The 27,074-nt window shown below is 44.3% G+C and overlaps 1 protein-coding gene across 6 annotated transcripts in view; it reads left to right on the top strand.

Annotated features, from left to right (window-relative positions):
- The window catches only part of CNKSR2 (connector enhancer of kinase suppressor of Ras 2), a 589,838-nt gene that overhangs the window by 142,127 nt on the left and 420,637 nt on the right, over positions 1-27,074 (top strand). For all 6 annotated transcript variants that reach the window (XM_073565850.1, XM_073565849.1, XM_073565848.1 and 3 more), the window contains exon 2: positions 23,225-23,388. In XM_073565850.1, the coding sequence (XP_073421951.1) occupies positions 23,225-23,388 (164 nt within the window). The remainder of the gene's footprint in view (positions 1-23,224; positions 23,389-27,074) is intronic.

Here is a 27,074-nt window from a genome sequence, read left to right as displayed (position 1 = left end):
CAGAGGCCAGCGAGGAGAGGTTTTTTTTTTTTTTGTGTTTGGAGCAATATATGAGACCCATTATTATTATGCATTTATATAGCGCCATTTATTCCGTGGCACTTTACATGTGAAAAGGGGAAATATAGACAAGTATAGTAAACATGTGTAAGACAAGGGACACACAAGTACATAAGGAGAGGGGACCCTGCACGTGAGGGCTCACAGTCTACAGGGATGGGTGAGGATACAGTAGGAGAGGGTAGAGCAGGTCATGCTGTGGTTCAGTAGACCGAGGATCATTTCAGGCTGTAGGCTTGTTGGAACAGGTGGGTCTTCAGGTTCTTCTTGAAGGTTTCCGTTGATGGTGAGAGTCTGATGTGTTGCGGCAGGGAGTTCCAGAGTATGGGGGAAGCACGGGAGAAGTCTTGTATGCGGTTGTGGGAAGAAGAGATAAGGGGGGAGTAGAGAAGGAGATCTTGAGATGATCGAAGGTTGCGTGCGGGTAGGTATCTAGAGACCATGTCACAGATGTATGGAGGAGACAGGTTGTGGATGGCTTTATATGTCATGGTTATGGTTTTGAATTGGAGCCTCTGGGCGATAGGAAGCCAGTGAAGGGCCTGGCATAAGGGGGAGGCTGGGGAATAGCGGGGAGACAGGTGGATTAGTCGGGCAGCAAAGTGTAGGATGGAGTGGAGCGGAGCCAGAGTGCTAGAGGGGAGGCCAGAGAGTAGGAGGTTGCAGTAGTCAAGGCGGGAGATGATAAGAGCATGCACTAGTGTTTTTGTGGTTTCATGGTTGAGGAATGAGCGGATCCGGGAAATATTTTTGAGTTTGAGGAGGCAGGAGGAGGCAAGGGCTTGGATATGTGGTTTGAAAGAGAGCGCAGAGTCGAGGATCACCCCAAGGCACCGAGCGTGCGGGACTGGGGACAGAGAGCAGCCGTTGACATTGATGGATAGGTCTGGTGGAGGGGTAGAGTGAGATAGGGGAAAGATGATGAATTTTGTTTTGTCCATGTTCAATTTGAGAAAGCGAGCAGAGAAGGAGGCTGAGATAGCAGACAGACATTGTGAGATTTTAGTCAGTAAGGAGGCGAGGTCGGGTCCAGATAGGTAGATCTGCGTGTCATCGGCATAGAGGTGATACTGCAAACTGTGGGATTCTATGAGCTGTCCCAAGCCGAAGGTATAGATGGAGAATAGTAGGGGTTCTAGGACAGGGCCTTGGTGAACACCGACAGACAGGGGGCGAGGTGAGGAGGTGGTGTGTGAGAGGGAGACACTAAATGTTCGATCTGTTAGGTATGATGAGATCCAGGATAGGGCCAGGTCTGTGATGCCAAGAGATGAGAGTCTGTAGCAGGAGGGAATGGTCTACGGTGTCGAAGGCAGAGGACAGGTCCAGGAGAAGGAGGACAGAATAGTGTCGCTTGCTTTTGGCAGTTAGTAAGTCGTTAGTGAGTTTAGTTAGGGCAGTTTCAGTTGAGTGATGCAGTCGGAAGCCAGATTGTAACCGGTCAAAGAGGGAACAGGAGGAGAGGTGGAAGGACAGTTCAAGATATACATGCTGTTCCAGTAGTTTTGAGGCGTAAGGGAGAAGAGATATTGGGCGATAGTTAGACACCGAGGATTGGTCAAGGGAGGGCTTTTTGAGGATGGGTGTGATTGAGGCATGTTTGAAGGATGAGGGAAAGACGCCATTTGTAAGTAAAAGGTTGAAAAGGTGTGTTAGAGATGGGATGAGGACTGTGGCCAAGTTAGAGCTGAGGTGAGATGGGAGTGGGTCGAGGGCACAAGTGGTGAGTTGTGATCTTGACAGAAGGGTGGAGAGCTGATCTTCTGTCATGGTGGAGAAGCTGGCTTTTGCAGAACAGGGCTGAGCGGCTAAGAGGGGCATTGAGGGCTGCGGGACAAAGTTTTGTCTAATTGTGTCGATCTTCTGCTTAAAGAAGGAGGCAAAGTTTTCGGCAGAAATGAGAGGAGGGAGAGGATGTGCTGTGGGACGGAGTAGAGAATTGAAAGTGCTGAAGAGCTGTTTAGGGTTGTGAGACAGGGAGGATATGAGAGATGTGAAGTAAGTTTGTTTTGCGGCAGAGAGTGTGGACTTAAAGCTGGCAAGGGACTGCTTGTATGCGTTGATGTGCTCAGTAGAATGGGTTCTCTTCCATCTCCGCTCAGCGGCCCTGGAAACCCGTCTCAGTTCTTTGGTCAGGCTGGTGAGCCAGGGCTGCCTGTTGATTGTTCGAGTTTTGCTCTGCATGAGGGGGGCAGCCGAATCAAGCGCTGCTGTTATTGTGGTGTTATAAAAGGTGGCAGCAGCATCTGTGCCATGAAGGGAAGCTATGTCTGTAAGAGGGAGAAGGGATTTAGAGAGTGATTGTAAATTGAGGTGTTTGAGATTCCTGCGAGGGTGAGCGAGTTTATGGAGTGGGGGTTGCGCAGTAGGAGAGGAGAGGGAGGAGAATGTCAGTAGGTTGTGGTCAGACAGTGGGAGGGGTGAGTTATTGAGATTAGTGAGGGAATCAGCAATGCATACCATATAAAATACAATGAAGTTCACGTAGGGCATTCAGGAGCATGAGAAAGTGGTGGAAATTCAGCAATGCATACCATATAAAATACAATGCAGTTAACATAGGGCATTCAGGAGCATGAGAAAGTGGTGGAAATTCAGCAATGCATACCATATAAAATACAATGCAGTTCACATAGGGCATTCAGGAGCATGAGAAAGTGGTGGAAATTCAGCAATGCATACCATATAAAATACAATGCAGTTCACATAGGGCATTCAGGAGCATGAGAAAGTTGTGGAAATTCAGCAATGCATTCCATATAAAATACAATGCAATTCACATAGGGCATTCAGGAGCATGAGAAAGTGGTGGAAATTCAGCAATGCATACCTGTGGGAACAGAGGAACATCTCGGTCAGATGGTGATGATGATGACAATACTGTAGGAGTCATGAGTGGCCAATTGCATTCTAGAATTCAAGTCTAATTCAAAGTAATTAGAAATTAGTACTTTGAAATTGATGGAGCCGACTACGTCTGGAGCAGACCCATGGTGGTGAATATATGTGCAGCTAAAGACAATCAGGTACATTGAACATTATATGGGACCTATCATACACTGGAGCATCATATATGGGACCCATCATACACTGGAACATCATATATGGGGCCCATCATATACTGGAGCATCATATAGGGAGCTAGTCTGATTGCCGTATATGGAGTCGGGAAGGAATTTTTTCCCCAATGTGAAGCTTACTGTTTGCCACATGGGTTTTTTTTGCCTTCCTCTGGATCAACATGTAAGGGCAAGTTAGGATAGGATATGGGTTGAGCTAGATGGACTTAAAGTCTTCCTTCAACCTTAATTACTATGTTACTATTATATATAGAGCATCATGTGGGGCCCATTATATATGGAGCATCTTATGAGGTCCATTATATATGGAACATCTTATGGGGCCAATTATACTCTTATCTGGAGCATTATATGGAGCCCATTTTGTTTGGAGCAATATATGGGTCCCATCATATACTGTATAGAGCATTATATGGTGCCCATTCTGTATAGAGCAATATATGGGGCACAGCATACTGTGTGGAGCATTATATACAATATATGGCCCATTATATATGGAGCAATATAAGGGACCCATCATATAATGGAGCTTTATATGGAGTCCATTCTGTATGGAGCATTATATGGGACCCACCATATACTGTATGGAAAAATATATGGGACCCAGTAATTTATGGAGCACGTTATACTGTATTGAGCATTATATTGAGCACATTGTTCTGTATGGAGCACTATGTGGTGCCCATAATACTGTATGGAGGACTATACTGTCCGGTTTCTGACCTATTGTAGAATTCACAATAGATATCACTCATGTAATGTAAGAAGTGAATTCTTTGGCATTGTACTATTCCTATACTTGTCTGCCATATATGAGCATCAGGAATCATGTTTTGTGTTAAAGGGACACACTGAGACTCTTTAGCCCGGGCTCCATGAAAACCTGGAACCAGCCCTACTCGTTTGTATGAGTTTTTGTGACTTTTGTACTTTTTTTTTTTTTGGACCTGCTGCTGTCGCTAAATTTTCTGCTAAATGACAACTATATTGTATTTTTGTTCATCTTTTGTGTAACAGATTTATAAAATAAAACTTGGCATCTGAGGATGGTTGAGCATTATGATGGTCGTATGTCATGGTGTTACAATCATTTACCTTTTCCATTTCTTCTGCTGCATTGGGCTGGAGCGCCGCAGAACTGGTGTGTTAAGATGTGGTTGTGAAAGGAATGTTTTGTATAGTCCATAGATGCTCTCTCATATACAAAATTGCATTCTACCTTTTCCCAGTTATTCCACCCACTGTCTATTGGATAATAATGGAAATCCAACTGATGATAATGGCATTCGCCTAGTGAGAAATGTATAACACAAAGACTAATAAAGAACCATTTTCAAGTGTTTAAGAAAAAGAATGTTGTAATATCAGTAAATGTATACATTGAATGCTATGCAGGCAGGACTTAAATGCAACCTCTCATCAGGTTTTTATACCTCAAACTAAAGGAATTTATTTATAGGTGATACAATGCTGAATACACCTTTAAATTGATTGTATAAATTCATTTTGCTGTTTGGGAGAAATCCGTAGTTGAAAACTTATTCTTATGAATCGAAAGTGCATCAGGTGGGACACTGCACATGCCTCTCTCCCTATTCCTCGCCCACTACCTGGCTCCTGTCTTTGACTGACGGGTCACTCTTATTTCTTTAACCTGCTCTCCCTAGCAGGGTCGGACTGGGGTACCTTTGGCCCACCAGGGTAATTGACTCTAGGGGCCCACCCTATGGCTACCATAAACGGTATTATTACTTGTTGATTTGTTGGCATCTCTCACGTGTGCCTTGTAGCAACCTATACAGTGTGCAAAAGAACTGTAATGTGCACTGCACAATATCAGTTTTTTTTTTTAAAGGAAGAAACGCAAGTGACTGTCAATCTTCCTTGGTCTGGGGCTCCATGCAAGGTTTTGCCTTGTGAGCTAAGGATGATTCTGAGAAATTTCAGCAATCAGCCCAGAACTACACGGGAGGACCTGGTCAATGACCTGAAGAGAGCTGGGACCAGTCTCAAAAATCACCATTAGTAACACACTATACCGTCATGGATTAAAATCCTGCAGGGCATGCAAGTTCCCCCTGCTCACACCAGCACATGTCCAGGCCCGTTTGAAGTTCACCAGTGACCAGTGAACATGGGGAGCTCCTGTCACCATCACAACGCAGGAGTGAGGGAAGACATTGTGGTATCATCAACTAGAGGGCAGAGAGAGGGCAGCTGTGGGGGGGCAGAGAGAGGGCAGCTGTGGGGGGGGCGCAGAGAGAGGGCAGCTCTGTGGGGGCAGAGAGAGGGCAGCTGTGGGGGGGGCGAAGCGAGGGCAGCTATGGGGGGGCAGAGAGAGTGCAGCTGTGGGGCACAGAGAGAGGGCAATTGTGTGGGGTAAACAGGAAAACCAGACTTTGTTGATGTGGAGGACAAGAGAGAGTCAGGATAGAGCCATAATCGGGGAGCTCCCTTACTCACTTCAGTCCGCACTGTATTCCTCTGGAGCCTCCCCTCCTGATCATGCTGACCTCAGAGCTTAGCTGCCAGCAGTGCAGGAGGGGAGCCAGCGGACACCTTCTCTTCCATTAGCACCACCTTCACTGCTAGCTTCAGCAGTGACTGCAAGGACCTGAGCACTGTTAAAGGGCCAGCAGCAGTGCGCACAATCCTGGCTCCCATGGCAGCACACTGAGCACCTTGCACTTTAAAAGCCCCCCAGTGCACGTGACCCCCTGCTCGGCTTCCTGACCCAGCCTGCCACTGTCCGGAGCACTGTGCGAGCCCCTGCACTTTTTAAGGGCCTACGGCTACAAATATAAATGCATGCATTATATTTTTCCCCCCCCTCTCTCCTCAGCTGGGGCCCACCGGGGGTCTCCCCGGTACCCCGCCAGACCGAGCCTGCTCCCTAGTAAGCTTCTTTGCCAGTACGCAGATTAATAGTCTGACTTTCAAAATGTCATCAGAACCTTAACCCGCCAACTTACTGTCTCCTTCCCCACCATCCTGTAGAATATAAGTCCGCAAGGGCAGGGTCATCTTTTCCTCTGGACCAGTCTGTCATTGTTAGTTTGTTTACTGTAAGAGATGCCTGTATTTTGTATGTAACCCCTTCTCATGTACAGCACCATGGAATCAATGGTGCTTTCTAAATAAATAAATAATAATGCACTGCACCGCCCCAGGAGTTGGCGGCACTAGCTCAAGATCTCGCTATCGTATGACCCCAACTTCTGTCTGGCCAGAAGTCGGGGGTAATGGTCACAAGCTGTCAATATTAGTCTGTGGGAGCCTTGTTGTGGCCTTGTTCTGCCTCTCATAGACGTACATTGAGTCGTGACTAGGGTTGATCAAATAGCTTCGGTTAAGAGCTTATCCAAATAGCTATAGCGCTTACCGAATAGCTGCATCGGGAACCTGGATACCTGGAGCGCTCCCGATGATCAGCTGTTCGGCGCCGCAGCTGCATGTGTAGTGGCTGTTTCACTGTCACAACATGAGTATGGAGAGCCCAACAAACAGGCTCTCCATGCATGTGCTGTGACTGTCACACAACCACTACACATGCAGCTGCGGAGCCGAACAGCTGATCATCGGGAGCGCTCCAGGTATCCGGGTTCCCAATGCAGCTATACAGTAAGCGCTATAGCTATTCGGATAAGCTCTTAGCCGAAGCTATTTGATCAACCCTAGTCGTGACTTCCAGATCGCCCAGCAAACACTGGAATGATCCGTCAGGTCACAAACTTCAAAAGACTGACTGAAGCAGTGCTGATGACAGAAGACAGCTGCTGGTAATTATAATATTAGGGGCAGGGAACTTAGATTAGTGTCACCACTCCAATGGTAAAATAAAAAAAATACTGGTGCGGTGCTTTAAAGCACACGATTTTTATGAATATATGGCAGTTCTTAACATAAGAAGCTGTATTTTTATTTACTGCTGGTGTATATAAGCAGAGGCCAAACGTACAATACATATATAAAAATTTTTTTTTTTTTTTTTTTTTTTTTTTTATTAAGGATGAAAATCAACTGATTTTTGTATATACCCTGTTTCCCCGAAAATAAGACACCGTCTTATATTAATTTTTACTACGAAAGTTGCACCATGTCTTATTTTCATGAGAAACATTCCAGCGAGCTCTACCCTTACATAAGGAACGTTCTGTAGCGTAAAACTAGTAGTCAGACATATAGACCAGCAGTAAAGCAGACAACAAATCAAAGTAACACACTACGGTATGGTACTGTAATTGCCTGACTCCCACACAGGGCCACAAAACATAAGGGCTCTAAAATGGCTCCCACACACTTTCTGGACACTGTACCGCTACCGTAACAATCACCCACAGCAGTTCCTTTACCGTAGCAGCCCCATCATCATTTTGCAGCCCAAAATATTCCCATCATCCCATTGCAGCCCTCATCATCCCTTTACAGTCCCCAATACAGGACCCCCATCATTCCATTACAGCCCCCATCATTCCACAGTACAGTATTGCAGCCTCCCATCATCCCACTGCAGCCTCCCATGTGTGTACCGTACACACACACACACACACACACACACACACACACACACACACTTTCACTTTCAGAGCGCAGGGGCCCTGGGCCAATCACAGCCCAGGAACAATCAGAGGCTATGGATGACGTCAGCTGGCCCATGGTTCGTGCACTGTGATTGGCGCAGGGCTCATGGGCGGAGATCAGCACACAGGTCCGAGGCTGTGATTAACTCCTGCGAACAGCGCGGCTGCAGTGGCGGGCATCAGTGGGCACCGGACAGCGGGAGTGAGACACAACTGCATGCCCCATGCACAGAACAAGGTATGCCTTATTTTCGGGGGGGATGCCTTATATTAGCAGGCACAGTGCTCCCCCTAGCATGCCTTACTTTCGGGGGCGCCCTATTTACAGGGAAACGGTAGTTGGGTTAACTAAGCCTCAATGATGATATGCTACTAGTTCACCTGTAACCAAGATTTTTCCACAGTGTTGCTGCTTTGGTCCTAACTGTAGATTAACCCCTTAGGCAATTTTTAGGCTAAGTGCACACGTACTTTTTTGCCCTGCGGATTTTTCCTCGCAGAATTGAAGAAATCCGCAGGTCAAATTACCTGCATTTTTCCTGCGGATTTCTTCCTGTTTTTTTGTGGTCTTTGTGCGGTTTTCCCCTGCGGATTTGGAGAATGGAGCAGGTGGAAAACCGCACAAAAGAAGTGACATGCTGCATATTTTGAACCACAAGAAAACCACGCGGAAAAATCCGCAGCGTCTGCACAGCGGGTTTTTTTTTTCTATTGATTAACATGCTACTGTACATCACAATGCAGATATGCAGCGTTTCTGCGCGGTAAAATCCGCTGCGGATCCGTTGGAAATCTGCATCGTGTGCACATGGCCTTACAATTCTAACCACTGTCACTTTATGACTTTATAGCTCTGCAATGCTTCAACGTATCCCACTGATTCTGAGATTGTTTTTTCGTGACATATTGTACTTCATCAAGAAAATCACTTCCAGCACATGAATGGCAGCGCTTCCCAGTACTCACATCCAAAGATATTTCATATTTCTTTTATTTGATAGGTTAAAAAAGAGGAGATACAACACATTTCGGATACAGTATATATCCTTCATCAGGTATCATAAAAACACTGTACAAATCCTAAGGGTATGTGCACACGCTGCCAAACGGTTTTGGCTCTGTGGGTCCTCAGCAGATTCTGCTGCGTTGTACAGTACCTTTATTTCTTATGAAAAAAAAAAAACTGCTGTGCACATGCTGTGGATTTTTCCGCGCGGTTTTGCTGCGAGTTACAATCCGCAGCATGTCAATTCTTTGTGCGGTTTCACACCTTATCATGAGGTGTGAAACCGCAGGGCAAAACCGCAGGCTAATCCGCAGATAAACTACGTGTGCACTTACCCTAATAGTATAAAATTCAGTTACCCATATATACTGTATAGTCGCAAACCTTTTATGCCAGTCTCAGAAACTTGATTTAGGGTGTGGACCAAGTTCAGGAACACACCCACTGATTGATCCAACCTTGACAACATAGATGCAAGAAGTAAAAAAAAAAAAAAAAAAAACCCAGAGGAAGAAAAACCCAGAAAAAAAAGGCAACGCTCAAACTCTCTCTATGATATCATTCAATCCATTTGGATATAATGTTCCCAGACGATATATCCAAAACGTTTCTTTCCGGTTTATAAGAGCATTCCTATTTGCAACACCAGAGGGTATCTGCTCCAGCGGAGTTACTTTTATGTTAAAAATGTTGTTATGTTTAATTAGCAGATGCCTTGAGAGACTATGTTTTAAAAAGCCTTTTTTGCTCTATTTCTGTGACCATTAATCCGGGACCACAATGTCTGCACAGTGCGTCCCACATATTGCAAACCGCAACTGCATGTGATGACATATACAACAAAATCACTGCTACAGGTGAGTCTTTGTGAAATCTCAAAGACCTTACCAGTACTATTACATTTGATAGTTTTAGCCCCGTGATCTAGGATTTCACAGGTACAACATTTTTTACAGGTGCATTTAAAAACTCTGGTTCCTTGAGAAACGCCACATAAAATTTTGATCCGTACTTTTTTTTTTTTTTTTTTTAATGTTTTTTCCTTTTGAATCCAACTGTTTTTTTAATTTACTGGGGGCCACCAAATTTTTCAAAGTTTTCCCCCTTCTATATGTAATCCCTGGTTTATCAGGGAGATATTTTCCCAAAACAGGGTCACGCTTCAAGATATACCAATATTTTGAAAGCACAGTTCTTATGACTTTAACAAAAATTTATAACATAAAAGTAACTCTGATGGAGCAGATACCCTCTGGTGTTGCAAATAGGAATGCTCTTTTAAACCGGAAAAAGATATTTTGGATATATCGTCTGGGAACATTATATCCAAATGGATTTTTTTTTTTCCTGGGTTTTTCTTCCTCTGGGGTTTTTTTTTTTTTTTCTTCTTCTTGCATCTATGTTTTCAAGGTTGGATCAATCAGTGGGTGTGTTTCTGAACTTGGTCCACACCCCTAAATCAAGTTTCTGAGACGGGGATAAAAGGTTTCCTACTATATATAAGTGTAACTGAATTTTATACTATTAGGATTTGTACTGTTTTTTTATGATACCTGATGAAGGATATATACTGTTTCTGAAACGCTTTGTATCTCCTCTTTTTTAACCTATCAAATAAAAGAAATATGAAATATCATCTTTGTATATGAGTCCTGGGAAGCGCTGCCATTCATGGGATGGATGTGCTTTTCTTGATTTACTCATCCTGTGTGAGCCTGAATCTGGCTCTTTCACTTGGATCCTCCCGAGGCAAGCTGCAAGCCCTGTCTATTTAAAAGTATCCCAGAAGGATTTTTGAGGATACACAATCTAAAGCCATATTAGTCTTCTATCAGGTGAGTGCATAAAATTGTGCACCCTTTAAAGACTATAATATTGTGTTTACGCACTATGCTAGTGGTAAAATTTCTTCGATATAACTTGTGTGTATGAACAAAATGGAAATTTTATCAAAATTTTTAAAAATTTTTGCAATTTTCACACTTTTAATTTGTGTGGTGTCACACAAAATAGTTAATAAAGAATTTCCCACATGTCAACTTTACATCAACACAATTTTGGAAACATAATTTTTTTGTTAGGACGATATAAGGGTTAAATTTGACCAGTGATTTCTCATTTCTCCAACAAAATGTACAAAAACATTTTTTTAGGGACCATCTCATTTTTGAAGTGAGTTTGGAGGGTCAATATGACAGAAAATACCCAAAATTGACACCATTCTAAAAATTGCACCCCTCAAGGTGCTCAAAACTCCATTCAAGAAGTTTTTTAACCCTTCAGGTGCTTCACGAGAACTAAATCAATGTGGAAGGAAAAAATGAACATTTTACTTTTTTCACAAAGAATTTACTTTGGAACCAAACTTTTTTTATTTTCACAAGATTATCAGGAGAAAATGGACCATAAAATTTGTTGTGCAATTTCTCCTGAATGCGCCAATACCCCATATGTAGGGGAAAGCCACTGTTTGTGCACATATCAGGGCTCAGAAGGGAGGGAGCACCGTTTGACTTTTTGAACGCAAAATTGGCTGGAATCTGTGGTGGGTGCCATGTCGCGTTTGGAGACCCCCTGATGTACCTAAACAGTGGAACCCTCCCAATTCTAACTCCAACCCTAACACAACCCTAACCCAATACACCCCTAATCCCAACCCTAACCACAAACCTAACCCCAACACAACTCCAACCCTGGCCGCAACCCTAACCCCAACACACCTATCACCCTAATCTCAACCCTAAACATAACCCTAACAACTCTGACACCAGTCTAACCCTATACACGAAGCAAAGAAGGAGGAACAGCATCCGTATTCAGGTGAAAAGATTTGAAGCTTTATTCTGCCATCATAGAATACAATGTTTCGACCCCATTGTGGTCTTTATTCGTGTATACCGTTGGTCCTGACAGGTCCTGGGACCCTTGGAGCGTGCATCTCATACATCTGTGTGCTGTTGGCTGTTAGTTTACAATTTTAACCCTAATCTCAACCCTACCCGTAATCCCAACCATAACCCTAATCACAAACCTAACTCCAACACCACCCTAACCCTAGCCCCAACCCTAGCTCAACTCTAAAAGCAGCTCTAACCCTAGCCCCAACCCTAACCCTAATAGAAAAAATGGAAATAAATACTTTTTTATTATTATTTCTACCTAACTAAGGGGGTGATAAAGGGGGGTTTGATTTACTATTTTTTTTTATTTATTTTGATCACTGTGATAAGGTCTATTATAGTGATCAAATTGAACCAATAGGAAAAATCTATTGTTGCCAGGTGCCAGCCGGCAGATCTCGGCGGGCGCGCTGTACATGCGCCTGCCATTTTCTTCCCATGAGAAGATGCAGTGGGCTGGGGGACAGAACTGGAGGGACCAGGGGACATCGAAGGTACCCGAGGGGCTCGGAGGATGCCATTTCTCTCTCCTTTGATGTGTTAGATCATATCAGCGGAGAGAGAAATAAATGGGAAACAGAACTTTTTTTTTCGGTGAATAATGGTTATTGCAACTTGCGACACTGGGGACGGTAAAAACCGACCCGAATCATGTTTCCTGGAGTATCTCAGCTACCCCCGGTAGCCGACACTGAGAACCCAGATATTTTCCAATGCTGGGGGTCGCTTTCCACTTATTTCTCAGCTCCGTTAAATTAGCGGTGCTGAGGAATAAGTACCCTTAACTGCCGCCTTTTAAAAAGGCGTATCGGCAGTCGTTAAGGGGTTAAAGAAAGTTGTAAATGTTCACCCAGGCTGCCATGTTGACATTCTGGGCAGCTGGATCCCAAGATACTACCTGGTGACTTGTGTATCTATACGGTTCACCAGTCCTTTTTTTAATGTCAACATTATCACCTTTTCTCTTTTAATTGCCTTTTCTAGTCCGTATATTTTTCAACTGTGGCAGATTGCCTGTCATGTCAGTATTTTATTGCATATCGTTTTCTTGTCCTAGCTACGCTCTCCAATATGACATTGTAGAATACCTCACTTATCATTAAACAATTATTTTTATAAGCCAAGTAACTTGAGGATTTCTTATTCTTGCCATTGGCCAGATGATCTATGTAAAAGTATATGAATGAAGAGCTTTGTTAATGTTTCATGAGCTTCATTTAGCCTGCAGGCTGTGGATAACTTCAATCACATTGTAGAATGGAGCAGGCTCTGTTAGCGGCATGATGTTATGCTAAACCTATTATTTAGTCCTTATTGGAGGTTTTCTCAGATTGACCACATTTTAAGTTCAATTTAACTAAATGTGAAGCCAGTTGGATTAAAAAATAAGACAGGGTCCGCTCCATGTGTTTGTAAACCACAGTCATGCAGGGTCTCTTATTGCCCACCCTTGGAATGAAAGCATTGTGCATGTTTACCCAGATCATCTTCAGTACTGATGTCATCTATGTCGCACTTAAAAATTAGTCTTTTCTCCTTCTTTTGTTTTTGTATTCCCAAGAAATGGTTCAGTCATGCACTTGGGCAAAGAAATTAAATGAATAATTATGTACTAAATGGTAAAATACTGGATAAAACTGTCATGACCTGGCTTCTGAGTTTGGGCTCCCTCTGGTGGTTGCTGCTGGTAATGGAGCTGGTCTGGCTGACAGAAGTTAATCACCTGAGGAGGATGATTGGAGGTCAGGTGTTGCAGACTGGAGAGATTTAAGTGAGCAACCTTCCCTCAGTGGTTGCCGGTGATTTGGTTTGTTTCCTGAGCATTTTGGAAGTCTGCTTGCCTCCTGCTTTGTCCTGCATCTTTCAGATGTTATTTGTCTGCTTGAATCTTTTTGCATTTGATCCATTTTTTTGCTTTTCTCTTATTTCTGCCTTGCTGGTGTGAGTCCAGCCTTGTTCCCTGCTGGGACCTGTGCTGGACTCTGTTCCATATGCCATGCCAAGCTCATGTCAGTCTTTTCAGTATTTCTAATCCCCTGTTATATCAGTATCTTTTGTTTTGCGTCCAGTTCACACCAGAGTTCTGACTTAGTGGGGGAAAGGTCGTGTGGCCTCAGTATTTTTGCATATCAGACGTGTTGGATTTTTTCTTAGGGTTTTTGCGTGATTGCAGACAGTATCCTTTCCTGTCCTGTTCTATCTAGACAGTTTGGGCCCCATCATTTGCTTACTCTATTTTCTGCCTGTGTTTTGTGTGTTTGTGTTTTCATCTTGCCTGTAAAGGCAATTGCCAATGAATCTAGTAGAAGTTAATCAATCCATTTGTAGGTATAATGGTGGAGTACACAGTAGAGTAATGCACAGAGTGTACCAGTATAAATATATAGATTAGTAGATTAAAAGGGATAATACTCCATTCATGTACTAGAAAAAATATGGAGGGATAGAAGGAATGACAACAGAACACACTGCATATGAGTTTACATGGGTGGTCCTAGCACTCTACGCTGAGCACTAACATCGGGGTTTTCCTCTAAATCTCCGAGTGACGTGATTCAGATTAAACCTCCGATGGAGCCACTTACTATAAAAATGCAGCAGAGTTACTCTGGACTCCGTTGTTGTTTTTTTCAGAAGTGCACAAAACTTTGGGTGGACCATTCTTTTATGCACGCCTAAAAAGATCGACATCACTGGATCATAGGCAACACAGCATCCACAGTGGCTCTATCTGCCTCATTATAGGAAATCTTCTGCTGTAGGTTCCGTCTGAATAACGTATTTCAGAGATTTACACGGAAACCCCTGTGTGAGCGCTCAGCGTAGAGCGCTGGATAATGTGATCCGAGCCTTACTGCGATTTTTTTGGAGGCAGAATGAACAAATCATCAGCTTGTGAAGAATTGATTTTATTTATTTTTTGCGCTGCTTCTCGTGCAGTGATTAGACGACTTTATTTTTTGGGTCAGTGCGATTACAGCAATACCAGATCTACGGTGTATTATATTTTTCTGTTTGGGTGCTGGCAGACACAAAAAAAGTTGCGTTTTTTTTTTGCAAAAAATAATTTTTGCATTTGCATATTTTAAGAGCTATAATTTTTCCATATTTCAGCAAATAGTCATGTGAGGGCTTGTTTTTACTGGACGAGTTGACATTTTTATTGGTACCATTTTCCGTCACATGAAATTTTTTGATCACTTTCTATTACGATTTTTGGGAGGCAGAAAGAAAAAAAACATCAATTAAGGAATTGCTATCTGTTTTTTTTAATGTTCTGCTTGTAGTAAAATTGATAAGGCAGCTTTATTCTTTGGGTCAGTACGATTACAGCAATACCATATTTATATTTTTTTGTGTTTTGGCGCTTTTACACAATTAAAAACTTTTTTATTAAAAAAAAATGAAATTATTTTTGCATTGCTTCATTCTGAGAACTATTACTTTTTTAAAATTTTTCCTCTAATGGAGCTTGTTGTTTTTAGTGCAATATTACATTTTCAGAGACACCATATTTATTTATATTCGTCTTTTTGATCACGTTTTTTTACTTTATCATACCGCCGAGCAAAAAGTGTATAGCTTTTTTGCCTAGTTTATTTATTTTGTTTACGATTGCTCACTAAAGGGGTTAACTAGTGGGACAATTTTATAGGTCGGGTAGTTCTGGACGCAACAAAACCAAATATGTGTACTAGCAAGTTTGGTACCTCTAGTGACCTGGATGTTGTTATGAGGACATCGGGTCACCATGGCAACGATCGGACCCTCGTGATAACATCTGGGGGCAACCATTGGAGAACAGGGGGCGCTCCCTCCCTCTGAATGCCTACTAAAAGCTGCGATCGATATCAATTGCAGCATTTAGCTGGTTAAATTGCTGGGAGCGGAACTAAGTGCCGGCTATTCAGCTGACACCCGGTGGCGATAACCCGCGCACAGCCTCCAGTGTGCCGTAAATCGCAATGGCGCATATATACTGCATCGACAGGGAAGTACATCCCGACTATGACGTGTGTGTATATATACAGTATACTGCAAATTCTGGGAAGGAGTTATCACACGCATACCACACTATATAAACATAGGTATAACAAATACAATTTTTTATGTGAGGGATTCTTTAATTAACAAGTGCTGGCATCTGTGCACACCAGGCTTCACTAGGCTACATTCTATTTAATTGTAAACCTACTTCAATTTGAAATGTTTACTTGAAAATTCTTTAAATGTACAGAGCATATACCGTATTGTAGGTAAACCTTCTTAAGTTGTTCTGGGTTGATTTATACGGCATACGTTGTAGGAGTAAAATCTTTTGTTGTGAGATTTGGCTGACTCACCAGTACCAAGGTTTTTAAACCATTTCTAATATCGCCTAGTGTATTGGTAAATGTCAAGAAATCTGCGTCATCCTGAACAATCAGTATGTAACAATGATTACAAGAAAATCACAATAAGTGTAAACTTCTTGAAGACTTCGTAACTTTCATTCATTTTTATTTTGTACTGAAAGATCATTTTAATCCAACATCAATGGAGACTGTCTACTTCTGGATAGTCAGGTACATAGCCTCAAATATAATATTTCTCCTTTGTCTCATTGGGGGACACAGGTACTGTGGGTGTGTGCTACCGCCATCTGGAGGCTGACACTAAGTAAACAACACAAGATTAGCTCCTCCTCCGCCGCAAACACCCTCGCCCCGATTACGGGCGGAAACCAGTTTTATGCTTAGTGTCTTTAGAGGCACACATGTCTGGGTTGCTCCAGACTTTTTTTTTTTCCTCTTCTTTTTTTTTCCCATGAAGATAAGACAGGGGCGACGGACCCTATTGAAAGGGTCCGATCTCCCCAAACCAACAACGTGCGAGCACGTGTTGAGTATCGTCTCCACATATCCTTTCCCGCACCGTGGGACATATCTGGGCCATTTTCCCCAGACTTTTTTTTTTTCTCTTTTTCTTTTACTATGAAGATTAGACAGGGGCAACGGATACTATTGAAAGGGTCCGATTTCCCCAAACCATCAACGGGCGAGCACGTGCGAGTGTCCCTCCACGTATCCTCTCACGCGACGTGGGACATGATGCCGGACTTAGCCCTGTCCACCCCTAGGTATGGAAACCATGGGCTTGTACAGAGGCACACAACTAGTCCGTGCTGCCCCCACTGCTCCACCAACGCTAGACGGCGGTGCTGCAAGGCGGCAGATGGTCCCTCTCCTCAGCCTTGGAAGGAGGACGGAGCTAGGGCGCCTGCACCGTCCCGGATTTACCCCCCTTTCCCCCTGTACCTGATCGGAGAAGGCCAGAGATGGCCAGGGAGAGCCCTGCGGCATCCAGAGGGCCGGAGCCCTTCTCTTCATGCGTTCAGCAGAGGCTGAATACCGAACCAAAGAAAAAACCTCGAAATTATGGTCAGGATAGAATTAATATGTTAAAATAAATAATAAAATCATAAAATGTAATTATAATACCTTTATTGAACAATAGTGGTACATATAAATAATAAAATACAAAAGAATTGTGTGCTCATATTATTGGAGATATATATACCTATATAGGTTATTAGTAAAACCACAGCGGTCCTCATATATAAAAGATACAATTTCTCCCTTCATATATTTGCCTTATATAAAATGACTCGGAGCACTTTTTAGGCGACATCAGCAGAGTAGGCGGCCGCCTGCTCTGCTTTCGCCAGGTCTGGGTCACGATAGCATGCGAATCATGGGTGGCGGAACTGGTGTCCGCAGGATACAAGATAGAGGTTTTCAAGTTTCATCCAAAACGATTTTTTCTTTCCCGATTTCCCAAAGTGGAGCCCCGGGCAAGGGCATTGCTAGGGGCCATCAACTCATTCCAGCACAACGGAGTCATTGTTCCCGTGCCAGAGCACGAGAAGGGGCAGGGTTTTTATTCCGATCTGTTCGCGGTCCCCAAAAAGGACGGGACAGTCAGACCGGTTTTGGACCTGAAGCTCCTGAACAAGTTCATCAGGATCAAACATTTCCGAATAGAATCTCTCCGTTCAGTTATATCGGCCATGGGCCAAGGGGAATACTTGGCCTCGATCGATATCCAGGATTCCTACCTGCACATCCCCATTTTTCCTCCGCATCAAAAGTTTCTGCGGTTCGCCATCAATGACCGACATTTCCAGTTTGCAGCACTGCCCTTCAGACTAGCCACCGCTCCCAGAGTGTTCACAAAGGTGATGGCAATCATGATGGCCTTCTTACACTCTCGGGGCATAGTCGTCTTACCATACTTAGACGACCTCTTGGTGAAGGGCCCCTCGTTTTGGGCATGCGAGGAGAATGTCAGCATCACGCTGGATACCCTCTCCCGCTTAGGGTGGTTGGTCAACAGGAAAAAATCATCCCTTGTCCCAGCCCAGAGGATTTCTTTTTTAGGGATGATTTTCGACACCTCCCGAGGGTTGATAATTCTCCCTCAGGACAAAACTCTAGCGCTCCGGCAAGGAGTCCAGAAGCTTCTACAGCCAGTCCCGCACACCATTCGGTTTGGGATGAGAGTGCTAGGGAAGATGGTGGCAGCAATAGAAGCGATTCCGTTTGCCCAATTTCATCTTCGCCCCCTACAGCACGCCCTCTTGTCAGCCTGGGACAAGAACCCATTCACGCTCGATCATCAGTGCCGGATATCCTCGCAGGTCAGACAGTCACTGGAGTGGTGGACGAGCATGTCCTCCCTTCTGCAGGGGAAACCCTTTCCTCCAGATCACTGGCTAGTGGTCACAACCGACGCCAGCCTCCTCGGCTGGGGAGCAGTTTTTCGCCACCACCCAGGGACGATGGTCCCCGCAGGAGGCACGCCTCTCGATCAACTTGCTGGAAATACGAGCGGTCCGGCTGCCACTGCAACATTTTCAGCACCTTCTAGCAGGACGTCCCGTCCGGATTTAATCGGACAACGCCACGGCGGTGGCTTACGTAAATCGTCAAGGAGGCATGCGCAGCAGAGCAAACATGCATGAGGTGGGACACGTGCTTCCCTGGGCCGAGAGGAACCATTCGGTAATATCGGCAGTCCATATCCCGGGCGTGGAAAATTGGGCGGCGGACTTCCTCAGCCGGCAGGGTGTCGCGTCGGGGGAATGGTCTCTGCACCCCGAGGTCTTCCAGCAGATTTGCCAACGGTGGGGAACACCGGATGTGGATTTGATGGCCTCCAGAGTGAACACCAAGGTGCCCGTGATCGTCGCCCGATCTCGGGACCCGTGAGCGATCGCCGTGGATGCGTTGGTTCTGCCATGGAACCAGTTTCACCTTCCATATTTGTTTCCCCCGCTGCCACTACTCCCAAGGGTCATCAAGAAGATCAAAACAGAAGGGGTTCCAGCGATTCTGCTGGCCCCTGACTGGCCCCGTCGAGCGCGGTTCGCAGATCTAGTGCAGCTACACGCCGACATCCCATGGCGACTGCCAGAGCACCCAGATTTATTGTCCCAGGGCCCGATCTTCCACCCGAACTCAGGGGCCCTGTGTTTGACGGCATGGCCATTGAATCTTGGATTCTGACCCAGGCGGGGTTTGGGCGCGAGGTGGTCGCTACAATGATAAGCGCCCGGAAGGCTACCTCGGCGAGAATTTACCATCATACCTGGAAAGTCTTCTTCGCTTGGTGTCGAGACCGTGGTTTTTCTCCACTGACATTTTCAATTCCCAACATCTTGGCCTTTCTCCAGTCAGGCCTAGACTCTGGTTTGGCCCTGAGCTCCCTTAGGAGACAGATATCGGCATTATCCATCCTGTTCCAGCAAAGAATCGCTACCAATATGCAGGTGAGGGCTTTCATCCAGGGAGTCTCCCACTTGGTACTGCCCTATAGGGTGTCTCTGGACACCTGGGACCTTAATCTGGTCCTGAGTGTTCTGCAGGAAGCTCCTTTCGAACCACTTCAAGATGTTCCTTTGTCGTGCCTTTCCCGGAAAGTAGTACTCTTGGTAGCCATAACTTCCATTAGGCGAGTCTCTGAGTTGGCGGCCTTGTCCTGCCGAGCACCGATTCTCACCTTCCACAAGGATATGGTGGTGCTCAGACCAGCTCCCCCCTTTCTGCCGAAGGTCGTATCCTCATTCCATGTCAATGAGGATATTGTCTTGCCCTCGTTTTGTCCAGTGCCAATACATCACGTGGAAAAAGCTCTTCACATGTTAGAGCTGGTGAGAGCACTCAGAAGGTACGTGGCGCGGACGGCACACTTTCGTCAGACGGACACGCTGTTCGTGCCCCCTGAAGGGCGCAGGAAGGGACTCGCAGCCTCAAAATCGACCATAGCCAGATGGATCCGTCTAATTATTCAGGAGGCCTACCGCATCAGGGGTGCGCCGGTTCCAGCAGGGATCAGAGCACACTCTCTACTCGGGCAGTGGGCGCCTCTTGGGCACTTCGGCACCAGGCTTCGACGGATCAAGTGTGCAAGGCAGTGACCTGGTCCAGCCTGCACACGTTTACTAAACATTACAATGTCCATACTCAGGCTTCGTCGGATGTGAGCCTAGGTAGAAGGATTCTCCAAGCAGCGGTGGCGCACCTTTAGACAGGAGGTGCATGTAGCTTGGATTTGTGAGTCAACTTCCCCCCCAGGGACTGCTTTAGGACGTCCCACAGTCCTGTGTCCCCCAATAAGACGAAGGAGAAACATGGATTTTTGTGAGTACTCACCGTAAAATCCTTTTCTCTGAGACGCTCATTGGGGGACACAGCACCCACCCTGTTAGCCAAGTTGGCTCTGCTTTATTTAATTAATGTGCATTTTTTTGTTGATGTCAGGGTGGATCTTTTCCAGACATATTATCTGCATCAAGGCTGTGTTTTCGTTATTCTCCGACTGCTTTTGCACTAAACTGTTTTCCGCCCATAATCGGGGCGAGGGTGTTGTCCCTCAATGAGCGTCTTGGAGAAAAGGATTTTACGGTGAGTACTCGTGTCCATGTTTTAAAGGTTTAAAATAAAAGATTTTTTTCTCTAATAACCCCCCCACGACAGCACACAGAAGGCTGTCATCTTATCCTAATAGGGATAGGAAACACGAAAGAGGTTAAATAGCCTACCTCCATTCCTCAGTGTTTTTCCTGTCCTTATAGGGATGAAGAGGTCATCACCGGTGCTCTGTGCTGGTGGCAGACACGAGGCATTTACCTTAGCCGGGCAGCAGGAGTTCGGACGGGTTCTCCTCTCTCTCCATGACACTGCTCCTGTCTCCTTGGGGTTCAGGACGTCCTTTCCCCCAGTCCAAGCCTTTGGGTAAGGTCTGGGGGTTCACGGGTGGGAGGCCTCTTGGAGCTCTCCGGGCCCTCTTCTCCCCTTGTTCCTGCTGGCGGGCCACTGTGATGCAAGGGGACCTTCTCCCGGCTTCCCTCGCTGTAAGTGACGTCAGACACCTGCCGGCATGCGGTGGTTGTCATTTCTGTTCCTTGCATTACAGATGGCTAGCGGTGGGAAATTTGAACATTAAAAATGATCTGGAGTATAAGTTGGTATGCATGCAAAACAGTAGCATGTTCATATTTGCCATTAAACAGAGTAAACCTAAGACAGAAACAAAATGAACATGTACCGTATATACTCGAGTATAAGCCAAGGAACCTAATTTTGTAATGAAAAACTGGGTAATCTTATTGACTCGAGTATAAGCCCGGGTATGCATTGTCCCCTCATCCCTATCTTGGTATGCATAGCCCCCCGGTCTCCGTTCTTGTATGCATGGCTCCCTGGTCCCTGTCCTTGTATGCATGGCACCCAGTCCCTGTCCTTGTATGCATGGCTCCCCGTCACTGTCCTTGTATGCATGTCTCCCCCATCCCATCCTTGTATGCATGACTCCTTATCCCCTATCCTTGTATGCATGGCTCCTTAACCCCTACCCTTGTATGCATGGTTCCTATAAAAAAAAAAATCCTACTTACCTTGCCTGCGCACCCTCGCTGCATCTCGTTCCGGCGCTAGCAGCTCTTCTGGCCGAGCAATCACATGGCCCTGCTCATTAAGGAAATGAATATTCACTCCACGCTTATGGGAGTGAAGAGGCTTGAATATCAGTACATTAATGAGCTGCCCACATGATCGCTCAGCCGGAAGATCTGCTGGCGCCAGTACGAATGACATGCAGCGAGGGCACACAGGGAAGGTAAGTAGGATATGTGCTGGAAGCCGGCGGCTGTGGCTGTCAATGTCCACTATTACAGAGAAATGAATATTAATTTCTCTTTAGTAGCGGCACAGGCTTTAGCCGCAGCCTCCGGCTCCTACCTCTGTGACCCGCTGCTCTGCCGATCCCCCGCCGTCTTTCTGGGACAGTTGACTCATGTGTAAGCTGAGGGGTGCATTTTCAGCACAAAAAAATGTGCTGAAATGCTGAGCTCATACACGAGTATATACGGAAATGCTCACAGAATTTCAGTAAAAGTACACTTTGAGGGTACGCTCACACTGGCGCATACTCTCATGCGAGAGAATTGGGCTAATTATGCTAATGACACTCGGCTCAAACTCTGGCAGAGGTTTAGCCGAGTGTCCTCTGAGAATGATCCAATTCCCTCGCATGACAGAATTGGAGCACAGGTGTGGAGAAGATGGAGATCGTAACTTCTCTACCTTGTCTATAGTCTCTGTGAGCATACATCGGAGAGCATTTGAGAGCAGTCCGATGTTTCACAAACGCTCATGGGTGCACGTTATCTGAATATCGGAGCTGAATCAGCATGAGAATATAGTTGCCATTCTGAGCTGTCGCATGGAATAACATTGGTTCGAGTGCTATCTGATAAAACACTGGATAGCGCTTGGCTGTGTTATACGTGATCTACTCTTGGCCGACTCTTCCCAGCGCAGCAGCAGGTGATTGACAGGTCTCTTGCTATGTAAAAGACTTGCCAATCGCCTCTAAGGGTATGTGCACACTTTGCGGTTTCTGCTGCGTTTCCGTAGCGTTTTTGGCTCTGCAGAAACGCTGCAGATTCTGCTGCGTTGTACAGTACCTTTATTTCCTATGGAAATAAAAAAAAGCTGTGCACATGCTGCGTTTTTTTCTGCGTGGTTTTGCTGCGGTTTTCAAAACGCAGCATGTCAATTGTTTGCAGATACGCTGCAGTTTTACACCTCATCCATTATGAGGTCAAAACCGCAGGGCAAAACCGCAGAAAAAACGCTGATAAACCGCAGAAAAACCGCAGCACTTTGTCCTGCGGATTTCCTGCGGTTTTCTCTACAAAATCCGCAGAGACAAAAAACTATGTGTGCACATACCCTAATAGCACATGGAAAAGCCAGCCAGAGTGGCACGGGACTAGTCTCGCCATTTTCCCCACCTGGATCTGTAAACTAAATTTTTTCTGAAATGTAAGATCATTTCTGAAGATTTTGAGTGTACCTTGTTGACATCATGCAGACAACCTCTGATTCATGCTGTCCATGATTTGGGAAGCATGAATCTGGTAACAGATTCCTTTTTTTTAAGATTTTTCTCTTTACATTTTTGATTGTACTTTTTTTTGGTAATTTTGTTATAAAATAAAATCACTAGAATTGTATTGTTAAATTATACACTTTACCGCCTCAATTTCATCAGGTCTCGATGACTGTCTACAACAATACATCAAAAACTTTGAGCGGGAGAAAATTGCTGGGGACCAGTTACTCCGTATTACTCATCAAGAACTGGAAGAATTGGGGGTCACAAGGATTGGACATCAGGAACTAATCTTGGAAGCAGTAGACTTGTTGTGTGCATTAGTAAGTAAAATATTACAGGTTTATATAAAGATATCGCAGAATTACTGGTTAAAGGCGTTTTAAAGCTCAACTCATCAAGCGGTCTTTGCCAGTTTTCTGCTGAAAACACATTGAAATGTCACAAAATGTTTGCTGTACTAAGTTGTGAAAAAATGTGCTGCTTTTAGCATTTTTTTCACAAGTATCAGCCAGCTCTGTCAAAGTTAGAAGAAAGCCATCAAAAATTTACCCCATCCTAGTGCCATAAATTACACCTGAAATGTACTCCAGTCCCAGACTGGAATAACATTTCTGGTGGGCTAACATGCCAGTTGTAATGGCATGTGCCTCTTGAGAAATTAGGTGCATCTTACTCCAGCGGTGCTTTAATTAAGACTGGTGAGCAAAACGTCTGTTTTAATGTGGGCCATTGTTATAACATTCTGTTGGGTAATTGCCATAACAAAAGCTGGCATTATCTTGTAACTTGACTACTTGTGTAACCATGTGAGTTTTTGTGCCAGGTCTACAAGGAATTAGACTTTCATTCTTGCCCTTGTCCAAAGTCTCATGAATACGATCAGTTATTACTGTTTTGTGGAGCAAAACCTGCCACATTTTGATACACAGGCCTCCATATTGTTTAAGCAAGACCTGTGTGCTGAAATGCCTCTGTGCTCCACCAAAAATCACTTCTTGATCATACTCATGTTGCCTTATTTACATTTCTAAATTTTGGTTAAAAATCTCAGTACAACTGAATAAGTAGAGACAAAACTAGCACTACAGAATGAACTATAAAGGAGCAAAATGACATTAAAATAAATATTCTTACAATGTATGCAGCTGATATAAATCTCAGAAAATAACCCCTGAAAGGAGGCACCAACCGAGGAATATTAAAAGTTGTATTTTATTGAAAAATTCATTAAAAAATTATAAAAAGAATGGCTCAGAATATACATAAACCAGGGACATATCACCATGGAGTACCAACAATGCAAAAAAAGCTGTTTACAAAACAGCATGCCGATCAATAAATGTAGTCATATGCCACTAAAAATTGTTGTACACCAAAAACATATAACACATGGAAGCCTGCACTATATAAGTGGGGTTATGTAAACAAATACCCCTACCACTGAATAAAAAAAACAGGTGCTTATACTGTAAACATGGCAAAGCCTAACATAAAACTAGTAAACCTGCTTGTAGAGACTATATAGTCGTACCTCAGTTAAGCATAGTTAACACATAGGCTGCTGGGAGTAATAACGCAGTCCCTAATTGAAGCATAGGCTACTGGGAGCAATAAGGCAGTCCGTAAGTGAAGCACAAATGGTGTGACCAATTTACAAAAATTGCATAAGTATAAGGGAAAAGAAAAGCATATACCTGTAGTTTGCACGGAGGAGTCCTGGCGTCCCTGGTGCCCTGACGCACGTTTCGCAATCCTTCGGGAGGCATGTCAGGGGGCACGTCAGGTTTAAGTACATCACAAGCGTGTTCTGATAGGACACCATAACCCTGATAGATGGATCATGTCAGCCAATGGGAGTACGTGGCAAAGTGAAACTAATACAGCGGCTGCGGCCGGAAATGACACAAAGTGCTGCAGCCGGATATGACATAGGACGCTACCTCAATCAAACATATCGGCACCCAGCTCACTAACACAGCGGCCGGATATGACATAGAGTGCGGCGAACAAATATGACATAGAATACTGCGGCCAAATATGACATAAAGCGCCCACTCAATCCAACACATCGGCGTGCACATTATCTAAACAGACTCAAGAAACATAGTCAGTCATGACAAAACGGGCTATTTCAATATATGATATGATATTATAAAATATAAAGGTGTAGCCAAATAAATCGAACTTAGCATAAAAAGCCGAATTAGTGTGCCATGTAGTGTCACGGCGCATGCGCCAGCTGAACAGACCCATATTGCTAATGGAGAGTGAATACTGCGGTCACGTGGATCAAAGTGGGACGGCACTAAATGACGTAACCACAAGTTACACTAAAGACCGCACATATCACTCCTAATAGGTCCGCAGCCGGCTAATGCGCACCACTTACTAGATCAGTGAAGTGGCATGAAGAATATAAATATAATCATGCCTAACAGTAATACAAAATAATATAAGGCTATATAGAACTCCTTTATATAATTTTTATCACAAATATTGATGAATAGAGAAACAGCATTGTATGTGATGTATAGACGTAATATATCGCCGAATTTTCTTTAGTCCAAGATTTTCATAGCATCACAGGAGTAGACCAAAGAAAATCCGACGATATATTATGTCTTTACATCACATACAATGCTGTTTCTCTATTCATCAATATTTGTGATAAAAATTATATAAAGGAGTTCTATATAGCCTTATAATATCTTGTATTACTATTATGCTGCTTCACTGACCTAGTAAGTGGTGCTCATTAACTTGTGGTTACATCATTTAGTGCCGTCCCACTTTGATCCACGTGACCGCAGTATTAACTCTCCATTAGCAATATGGGTCTGTTCAGCTGGTGCATGCGCCGTGACACTACATGGCACACTGATTCGACTTTTTATGCTAAGTTCGATTTATTTGGCTACACCATTATATTTTATAATATCATATATTGAAATAGCCCGTTTTGTTATGTCTGACTGTGTTTCTTGAGTCTGTTTAGATAATGTGCGCGCCGATGTGTTGGATTGAGTGGGCGCTTTATGTCATATTCGGCCGCAGTATTCTATGTCATATTTGTTTGCCGCACTCTGTCATATCCGGCCGCTGTGTTAGTGAGCTGGGTGCCGATATGTTTGATTGAGGTAGCGTCCTATGTCATTTCCGGCCGCAGCCACTGTATTAGTTTCACTTTGCCACGTACTCCCATTGGCTGACGTGATCCATCTATCAGGGTTACGGCGTCCTATCAGAACACACTTGTGATGTACTTAAACCTGACGTGCCCCCTGCCCTGACACGCCTCCCAAAGAAGGATTGCGAAACGCGCGTCAGGGCAGCAGGGACGCCAGGACTCCTCCATGCAAACTACAGGTATATACCTTCCTTTGCCCTTATACTTATGCAATTTTTGTAAATTGGTCACACCATTTGTGCTTCACTTAGGGACTGCCTTATTGCTCCCAGTAGCCTATGCTTGAATTAGGGACTGCGTTATTACTCCCAGCAGTCTATGTGTTAATTATGCTTAACTGAGGTCCGACTATATAGTCTCTACAAGCAGGTTTACTAGCTTTATGTTAGGCTTTGCCATGTTTACATTATAAGCACCTGTGCACTTTATTCAGTGGTAGGGGTATTTGTTTACATAACCCCACTTATATAGTGCAGGCTTCCATGTGTTATATGTTTTTGGTGTACATCAATTTTTAGTGGCATATGACTACATATATTGATCGGCATGCTGTTTTGTAAACAGCTTTTTTTTTTGCATTGTTGGTACTCCATGGTGATATGTCCCTGGTTTATGTATATTCTGAGCCATTCTTTTTTATCATTTTTAATTAATTTTTCACTAAAATACAACTTTTAATATCCCTCGGTTGTTGCCTCCTTTCAGGGGTTATTTTATGTGATTTATATTGTCTGTTGAAGGGGATATGCCCCAAAATATTAGGGGTTCATTACATTGAGGACTTTCATATGTGATCAATGTATGCAGCTGGTATATAAT

Source organism: Dendrobates tinctorius, unplaced genomic scaffold (assembly GCF_039654945.1).
Source record: "Dendrobates tinctorius isolate UK_male_01 unplaced genomic scaffold, ASM3965494v1 ptg000016l, whole genome shotgun sequence".
NCBI classification, from domain to species: Eukaryota; Metazoa; Chordata; class Amphibia; order Anura; family Dendrobatidae; genus Dendrobates; species Dendrobates tinctorius.
This window is presented reverse-complemented; position numbering and strand designations above follow the sequence as displayed.